At 34.3% G+C, this 10,514-nt stretch overlaps 1 protein-coding gene across 1 annotated transcript in view; it reads right to left on the reverse strand.

Moving 5' to 3' along the window:
- Positions 1 to 10,514, reverse strand: part of LOC115209669 (protein Wnt-5b-like) — a 265,371-nt gene that overhangs the window by 96,784 nt on the left and 158,073 nt on the right. The window contains exon 2 of the mRNA XM_029778139.2: positions 8,307 to 8,557. Within this exon, the coding sequence (XP_029633999.1) occupies positions 8,307 to 8,557 (251 nt within the window). The remainder of the gene's footprint in view (positions 1 to 8,306; positions 8,558 to 10,514) is intronic.

Here is a 10,514-nt window from a genome sequence, read left to right on the forward strand (position 1 = left end):
TAGTACAGATAGGTACAAAACATGGACAGAAAAAACCCCCCAAAATGTCTCTTTTTTTGCTTTCAAGGAAGCCAAGAAATACAAAACAGATGTTGCAATAACAGACAATTATGAACAAAATAGAGAAACAACAGAATTCCTAAAGCAGTAAAAATTTAACTAAAATTGGGACCAAAGAATGCCCGAATAAAACAGTAGCAAGAAAATAATATCGGAAAAAACTGAACTGAGGGGCAAGTACAGGACTTAAAGGAAAGACTAACGGTTTTTTTTGTTGAAACACAGGACCAAAGCTTCCCCACCAAAAAAAATCACCAAAATTTAATAATGAAGGATACACTAACTACAGAATATATGGAAACGGGAAGAAACAACTAACCACATTATCTCTGGGTGCTCAATCTGCCACGGAAAAATATATTCATAGATATGGCAGAATTGAGATATATGTACCGTAGAAGTCATGCTAGCATTATAAAATAGAACAGAAAAAAAGATGGTTTTGAGATACACCAGAAAAAGCTTTCCGAGAATGGAAAAGCATCTATACTCTGGAATATATCAATATCCATAGACAGGAAATCAAGGCTAACCGACCGGATATTGTTGTCAAGGCATTTAGGGAAAGAAATACTGCTTAATCGATATATAAGAACCGAGAGATGATAATGTACCGCTAAGTGATAGGGAAATTATCAAAAGATAATGATAAAAAATGCCCGCAAATACATAACAAAAACACAAGGAATTACAAATATACATATATAGAAAATAGAACTACTTGGCATCTCACACATGTTGCATTGAGTACTTTCAATACAGTAATAATATCAAAATCAAAAACAAAACACCGCACAAACACAAGGCACACAGAACTGAACCCGATGGTGCAGTGAAAGCTAACAATAACAAAAGACAACTGAATAAAAACAATTACAATGATTATGATTCTGGCCAGCCACAATTTCGTGGAGAGGGTGTTAGTTGATTACATTAATCTTAGTGCTCAACTGGTACTTATTTCATCGATCCTAAAAGAAAGTCGACTTCCGCGGTATTTGATTGGAAGATTAAAGAAAATTCCACTTAAATTTACTGAAACGTAAAGGCTATGAAATAAATACCCCACCCCACACAATAACGATCTTTTGAGCAGTTTTCCTTATCGTGCTGCCAATTACCCGTCGTTTGTTATCCGCTTCCGGAAGACAGATGACATCTAAAAACAAGCCGGTCAGTCAAGAGAATCTATTAATCGTATCTACGAAGTTTGATTGTTGGTTAATTTATTCAAATATTTGAATTAATAAAAATATAGGAAATATTGGTAATATGTATAGGATAAATCTAAGTATACACAATAACTTGTAAACTTCTTACTTTCATGCAAAATCAGTTTTTGAGGAGGAAGAATATAATCAGTCACATTGACCAGTTGTGTGACTGGTATCTATTTTAACGAAGCTGGAGGTAAGTGAAAAGTAAACTTGATCTTAATATTGATAACAGATTTTGGCACAAGACCAACACATTTGGGAGAGAGGATAAGTCGATTACATCGACCCCAGTGTTCAACTAGTACTTATTTTATCGACCTCAAAAAGATGAAAGGCAAAATCAACTCCAGCGGAATTTGAACTCAGAACGTGATGACGGACGAGATACCACTAAGCATTTTGCCCTCGACATGCTAACGATTCTGCCAGCTCGCTACCTTGAAGCTTGTTCTTAATATCATTCAGATTGAGACGTGAAAATGTGAAATGAAGTACCATAAAGAATTCATTTCATAGCTTAGCTGTTTTGGCTGTCTCCATCACGGTTTGAATCATTAGCTCAGCACATATAATACAGATTAGTTACTATTATCATTGTTGAGTTGTACTCCCAGTCACCTCTGCTCAACCACATATATAGCACAGAAGTAGTCGATTGAATAACTTATCACACCAGACTAATCATGCATCAGCACTTTCTGGTATGAGTCCGTAATATGGTTACGCTCTATATTTCCAAGAGTTTCGAAAACAGAGATTTGATCCAAACCGACATTCCGTTTTTCTTACAAATAACCAAATCTATCGGTGGCACATTTCATGTATGTCCTTGTAAATGAAAATAAAACTAATGAGATTAAACTTGTTCCACTTTGTTATCATTATAGATAGTACGGGAAATATTTCAATTAGATATCATAGATTGTTTGTTATGTTAAATGCTATATTATTGTTGGAAACTATCAGGAGAGGATGATATTTTGTATATATATTCAATGAGTACAAGAACAAATGAGAAAAGTCGTTAGAATAGATAAGGATGAAAAAGAAAGAGCAAGTAGTAAGTGGGACACGATGGGTGATAAAGAACGAAAGAAGCAATTAAAGAATAAGAAAGAGATTGATAGATAGAATATAAGATGTGGGAAGGAGAGAGAGAAAGAGAGGCGGAGAGGGAGAGAGATCTGCACTTTACGAAGTAAAAAGGAATCTGTTGACAGAAAGAATAGTTATTCTACGTGTCAGTTGGCTTAATTGATTAAAGTCTGCCTTTACATCGACACTCATGTGAAATTATGGAATCAGAAGTTAGGCTTCCTGTGAATTTGAATGGCCACCAATCTGTCTATTCATACAAGACACGTAAGGAACAAAGAGTGTTACTGCGCAGTCGTGAGGCTATCCGACTACGTGCAAGAAATGGTTGAAAATAAATCAAGTTATTTTCGGCTTTCATTTCAGCGTATTTAACTTGCTATAGCTTTACTTTCTAAAATATTTATTATTATTATTATTAGTATTATTATTACTATTATTATTATTATTATTATTATTATTATATTATTATTATTATTATTATTATTATTATTGTTGTTGTTGTTGTTGTTGGCGAATTTATTTATTGATTGAATTTAATTATCCAGCTGAAGGTGAACAGTTTTTCTTTTAATATGGTAATTTACTTTTGTTGACACACACACACACACACACATATATATATATTGTGCATGTGTTTATGCATGCGTGTGTATTTATATATATGCGCGCATTCTGTTAAGTGAAATGAGAAACAGCTCCTCTTTCAAGCATGTCGGGGTGAAAAGACGGCTATAACTTGTTCAAAACATAATGTGAAGCTTTACAATTTTTATTGTTCACAAAAATCAGATAAAGATTTTCTAAAAGTTTTATGTTCTGCTCATATAACACTCATTCTGAAAATTTATTTCAGGTTCATAAGTTCATCTTCATTCTCCCACTTAGGGTGTTGATTTTGTCAATCTTCTGCCGCCTCTTACCCGCTAACTTTTTCTTAAAGATACGCTTGATTCTTTGAATTAGGGCGACCTGTGTAATCTTTCTGTGCTCTTTGTAACAGTATGAGAAAGAGGGTGGAGATTTTAGTGTACTTTTAGAGTTACCTACACGGAAGCTTGATAATTTTTTAAAAACAATGTATGCACGGTGCTCTACCTTTAAGATGCAACGTCATCCACCTGAAAAATCTCATATAAACTTCACCAGTGTCCGCGAGTCAAATACCAATAGCAACTTGGTGGCTGGCGCGAATACGATAAAAAAAAACTGCAGTATAAAAGATGGAGAAGGCACGTGAGGGCTCTCCTCTCATGACAGGAATAGTGGGTGGAGATGATGAGTGGATCTACCTGGGGAGAATATGTTCCAACGTTATGGGTCTTCGAAAGAGTATGAAGATTTACATACCACATTGGTTATTGTTGTGTAAACCTCTTGTGAGAACGTCTCTGTTGGGGTTCTCTGCTCTGTTTTGATGCTGGATGAGTTTTTGATTGTGTGTGTGTGTGTGTGTGTGTGTGTGTGTGAGGTATTACTTTTGGTGACAATGTACTTATTATCAGAAAAGAAGTGATTGGTTTTTTAATTTTTATAGTATGTAGTTTACGAATATAATTGGTGTAATCTAAAGTTGATTTAGTATGCTTCGCAAAATCTTTCCTAGGTTTTATGTCTTAAATAAGAATTAAGACGAAGAATTGAAAGATTCGTTAGAGCGTCAGACACAATAGTATTTGAAGAATTTGGCTCCTTAATTTTTGAGTTCAAATACCTCCGAGGTTAACTTTGCTTTTAATCATTTCAGGGTCAATAAAAGAAAATACCAGTCAAGTACTGAAGTCGATTTAATCGATTGATTACATTGATCATCCAGATTTCGTCTAACAATGACACTAAGGTTCAGAATTCAGAGTGAATTTCCTAAGGGAAAAGCGAATGAGGGTGTAAACTCCAATACCACATTGAGGAACCGTGGCTCCAAGCATTATTCGTTGAGAAAAGGTATAATGATAGAGCAATGTCATACTAACCTAAAATTACTTGGAAATGTGGCGCGTCCATCATCGTGCGTGGAGCAAGTTAATAATAATAATGATAATAATAATAATAATAATAATAATAATAATAATAATATAATAATAATAATAATAATAATAATAATAATAATAATAATAGTTATAGATGCATTAGGAACTATCCCTAAATATCTGAACAGATGGTTAGAGAAAATAGGCATAAGGCTCAGTTTAGTACAGCTGCAGAAAACAGTGTTATTAGGGACAGCTAGGATACTTAGGAAGGTTCTTGGCATCTAAGGTCACTTGTTGTAGCCCGATAGGAGGTTTCTTGGCGTCTAAGATTACCTGTTGTAGCCCGATGTTAGGGTTCTGAGTTCAAATTCCGCCGAAGTCGACTTTGCCTTTCATCCATTCAGAACCGATAAAATAAATACCAGTTGAGCACTGGAATTGATGTAATCAACTGACCACCTCCTCCAAAATTACTGGCCTGTGCCAAAATTTGAAACCAATATGTAAATGCGTGACATGTCCTACAGACTCCTGTGTCTCTAATATCTATAAGGTATTTTCAATAGCCTTCCGAGGGAAGGGTTGATATATCCTATTTCGAGAAGCTCTGGTCTACATAGTCAAATGAGAATCCACAGTATTTAAATCTGGTGGGCAATCAATCAACCTTTACTCCGCACGAATTTCGACGAGACATTAATTCAGCGGGCATATTTGACTTCAATTGGTGTAAACTTAGCTTTATTATTTACTAACAGAACAAATTAATGAGTTTAAGTTTGGTTTTAATTTTAGTTGAGGATACCTTTTCATGAGACAACATGTTCTTCTGTCGTGTAATGGGTATATGACTTATTTACCTTACTGATGACGATGTTCTTAAGTTCATGTAGAACAATCATGTGTCTTGTATTGGAAGAGGACTCCACTTTCCACGGCTTCGTGAAGTTATCGATAGTATATACTTTACACTTGAATTCGAGGCATTCAAAGTTTTAAAATATTTGAATTTTATTTTGTCTGTAGATGCTGTTATGAATTAGTTTTGTAGGACAAATATTTCCTAAATCCATCGCAAGATTCGCTAGATAGGGATTCGATAGATAGAGATTTCTGGCAACAAAAAGCAACGTAGAGCGATTTATCTTTCTTTATACATAACGCTACACTTCAAAATTAAGAAATGTTTTGATGATCAATCCACATAATATTCATATATCTTGTATCATAGTTTACAATTATAACTGCTTACAAACACACATTCATAAATAATTACATACATTCATACATATATTCTTTCAGGCATATCCATCCATCCATCCATCCATCCATCCATCCATCCATCCATCCATCTATCCATCCATCCATGCATACACGTACCTATGCCTGTATTTATGATCATACACGCATACACACATACATATCTTACGATATGTATGACACGTTCTTTGTTACAGGTAGCATCATAAAATATGTATTCATGCATGCATACATGTATAGATATCTTACAATGGTACCTGCAACAAAGAACGCGTCATTGAGGAACGCCGGATAAGGAAAATGGAAACCTCAGAGCTCTCTGCATGCTATAAAACAGTGGCCCAGAATGTGTTTGTAGTGCTAGTACTCGTACCAGCATTTGGGCTACTTGATCGGACGGTTGATGAGGTCCGAGCCATTTATGTGAAAACCCGGAAGATACTGACCAGCACGAATAATTTTACACATCATCAGTGACGTAGACCGCATCTTGCTAAATCGAAAACAAAGAGGCAGAAGCTTAACATTGATTCTGACAACTTTTTGAATGTCACATCATATCCCTTCGGTAACATTTATTAACCATTAAATGTCAAAGTGCATCCATTAACCAAGTTTGAATACATGGGACAGATAACATAAGGAGACTTGGAAAGTAACTCCTGAAGAAACATTCCCTGTCTGCTAACTTTGAATACATGTCCAAAGAAATTGCAAGTCTCTACCGTAACACATCATCAAATGAAAGGATGAATGCTTACCAGCAGAAGACCACGCACAGATATGTTAGCAGAAGGCTCCAGAATGACAGCAACATTGATACATAAATTAAAACAAAAATCTGCAAATACACAGAATCCAAATATTGCACACATACAAACATACATCATGCTAATCCTGTTTAAAATTCCAATGAAGGAAACTTAGATCTAAGTTATAAACCATCCTTGTCTATTGGCAAGAAATCTAGAATTAAAACTAAACAGGCGTAGGAGTGACTGTGTGGTAAGTAGCCTGCTTGCCAACCACTTGGTTCCGGGTTCAGTCCCACTGCGTGGCACCTTGGGAAAGTGTCTTCTACTATAGCCTCGAGCCGACCAAAGTCTTGTGAGTGGATTTGGTAGATGGAAACTGAAAGAAGCCCGTCGTATATATGTATGTATATATATGTGTGTGTGTGTGTGTGTGTGTGTGTGTGTGTGTGTGTGTGAGTGTGTATGTGTGTGAGTGTGTGTATGCATTTCTGTGTCTGTGATTGTCCCCTCCCACCATCGCTCGACAATGGATGCTGGTGTGTTTACTTAGCGGTTCGGCAGAAGTGACGGATAGAATAAGCTCTAGGCTTACAAAGAATACGTCCTGGAGACGATTTCTTCGACCAAAGGCGGTACTCCAGCATGGCCGCAGTTAAGTGACTGAAGCAAGTAGAAGAGTGAAGAGCATACATATTTTAATACCCCACAACATATACATACCAACATACATACATACATACATACATACTACATACATACATACATACATACATACATACATACATACATACAAACTCCTGTATATTCATAACAACATGCAGATAAATACACATACAAAACTGGAGCATTTCCCATCCTTACATCTGAAAGTCAGGAATCATGGCTAGTAATGAAATAATTTGTGGCTTTCATGCATGAGCTATTACTACTCAATTGAAGCATGTCAATATTAAAACTACTCTAAGAAGTACAAAATAATTATCAGTTATCTAATATCTGAGTGAATCACACATTATAACATACCTCGTTTCATTACTTCATTTTAGCATTATAATGTATCTCGGCTCTGAATCTAACGCTTTCAAAACAAGGGTTATCACCGTAATCACCCCTATCATAACTATGTAGTTGATCGTATTGCTACTATTAATATCTAACTATTAATATTACAGTAAATCTATAACAAATTATGCTGCTGAAATTATACACACAGACTCAGACACGCAGACACACACATACACGCATTGCATCATATAAAGGTATTATATCCATTTAAAATAACCACATACTGTTATATTAACTTTTCATTATAATTTCATTATAATGATATTAGTATTAGATATCTCAGTTTTTCATCATTCGTATACGACCCGGATGTGGTACTTCATTGCATGTTAAAGTTATGGTAACCTGATTTATTAACAACAGTATAAACTTAAACGTTAGTGATGCCGGTGGTATATGATTATCATTACATGTGTACAAGTAGAAGGTATTTGATTACAGGAGAAAATCTTAAGTAGGACTTAATGAAATCGCAAAATTTCTTTGCAGTTTTCGACAATCCAGTATTTGAAAGATACTTCATTAATTACAAGCTCCACATCACCAAAGATACCATTTCAAAAATCTTTCACATATTTCCTAGATATAAAGCCTTTGATATGTTAAAAGGTTTAAATGAAAACCTGTAATTATATAGAATGAATATTTTAAACAGTTGGAGTACATTTCACAAAAAATATACATTTCTTAATTCGCATTGCAAAGTTATATCGAAAAATTTCCTTTCGGGATTCCTTACAGTTCTTAATCCACTTTTTCACTTAGAACCCTATATTTGATAATTATAATCTGCTTGATTAGTGCAGAGAAATACAGAAACCCGTAATTGGGTTGGAGTTAACATTGATTAAAAATATGAGATAATGATAGATTTTACTCACCAAGTTCCAAAACAGGACCAAACACTGTTTCATCACCGACTATGCTACAATTCCATCGGCGATTTCGGAACTGATATTGGCACTCCCTGATTCCTAACTGAGCTCCACGACCAACACTTGGCATGTGGTCGTAATGTGTTTGACATATTTGAATTTGGCCAACAGACAAACCTTTGAGACCAACACACATCGGGCGTGCTCCAAGCATGTACATCTTCCGCCATACCTCTCCACTCTGTAATCCCAAGTTCCTAAAAAATGGATTAAACTATCGTTAGAAATATAAATGTTATAATAATTCGAAAGAAGTTGGAAATAAAGATTTCTATGGTAAAATAGATGAAAAATTTTAATAGCAGTTAGATTCACCGAAAAACTGACTGCTTAGAGACAAACACAACTCCCATTAGATAAAGGAAAGAAACATTTTACAAAACATGCAAAATATTGAAATTGTGGAGCTGTACTCATTCTCTAAATAATTATCAAGCGGTTAGTAATATTTTAAGCATATACATCTCTACTTCTATCTTTGCGCAAAAATTAAGCAGAGTAGTTCTTAATGTTTTATATTTTCATTTTCCGATCTTAACCATTGTGCGATATTTATACTTACAGCTTAGCGGTGTTTAACACACACATTATAAAGATAAATGAACAAACAATTACGTTTATTCCATTATATGTGATAAATTTCTGCTATTTTAGTAAGACATTTGAGTAAGACATTTTATCATTTATCGATATATAAGGGAAAGATAATCAGTGAAGGGGTAACGGAAATGAAGGATGTAATATAATTGATTTTTTTTTTTATAGCTGTTTTTAAAAACTTGCACACCGCATTCAGTTCTATATCAGATATTGGCACCAAGTAAAACATATTTTATATTCTTTACAATTTATATATATATATGTACAGCAAAATTTAGATTCAGATGAATATAGTACTTAAGTTAAAGGCACCAGAATTTGGTATGGTATTATCCATATAAATCAAATGGGGTGATTGGATATCCTTGTTGCTTATTTTGAGTATATATATATGTATATATATATATATATATATATATATATATATATATATATATATTATATATATATATATATATATATATATATATATATATGCATGCATATGTATATATGCATGTATGCGCAGCTATATATGTGTATGTGTATGTCTATGTATGTATGTCTGTATGTATGTATGTGCATATATAGTAATGTACTCCTACCGTCAATTATGACGGTAAATATGTTCACGAGTAAATATGTGTATTCCATTCAAATACATTGAAAATGACGATGAAATATATATATAAAATAAAGAAAAATACATTAATTTTAAAATTATTTACATATTCTGATAGAGTACGCTTTGTGTTATCTGAGAATTTGATACTTGTGTAAGTGTTATATTTAAATCACTCTCTAGCTTTCGAAGGTTGTCCAGCACGCACTTAGACGCGCACACGCATCCACATACGAGCATACACACATATACATTAATCCACAGAAAGATAGATGGCTTTACTCCATTTCTTCGCTGAAAAATAAGAAACTTCTTGCTTATTTATGAATATATGTATATACTCACATATAACACATATGCATAGCTATACGATAATCTTTAATGAAATGTTTCACAAACGATTCCAGTTAGAAATAAGTTAAAAACCTATTAGATGAGGGGAAAATGGAAGAAAGCTGCGTGCAGGACTCGAACCACGCGTCTTCTGTAGACCAGACAGACTTGCTATTAATTACACTAATGCAGATAACCAACAGACCTTTTTAAAATCCTTTCCCATCGTCAGGAAATTTTCAAATTTTTTCTACTGATGTAGTTTTTCATGTCCCTGATGTTTACACTTACATTTATTGACGATAAGAAAATGAAAAACAATTTAATGAAAGAAAACGAAGACTCATTTCGAAGAAAAAAATTAATGAAATACAATTAAATGCAAACATTAAATATTTTTTCTACAACAGGCACAAGGCCTGGAATTTTGGTGGAGAGGCTAGTGGATTACATGGATCCCCATGCTGAACAGGTATTTATTTCGTAGACTCCGAAAGGATGAAAGGCAAAGTCGACCTCGGCAGAAATGTGAACTCAGAACGTAAAGACGGACGGAATTCTGCTAAGCATTACTCCCGACGTGCTAACGATCCTGCTTGCTCACCGCCTTATGTAACTAT

Source organism: Octopus sinensis, linkage group LG3 (genome assembly GCF_006345805.1).
Source record: "Octopus sinensis linkage group LG3, ASM634580v1, whole genome shotgun sequence".
Lineage (NCBI taxonomy): Eukaryota > Metazoa > Mollusca > Cephalopoda > Octopoda > Octopodidae > Octopus > Octopus sinensis.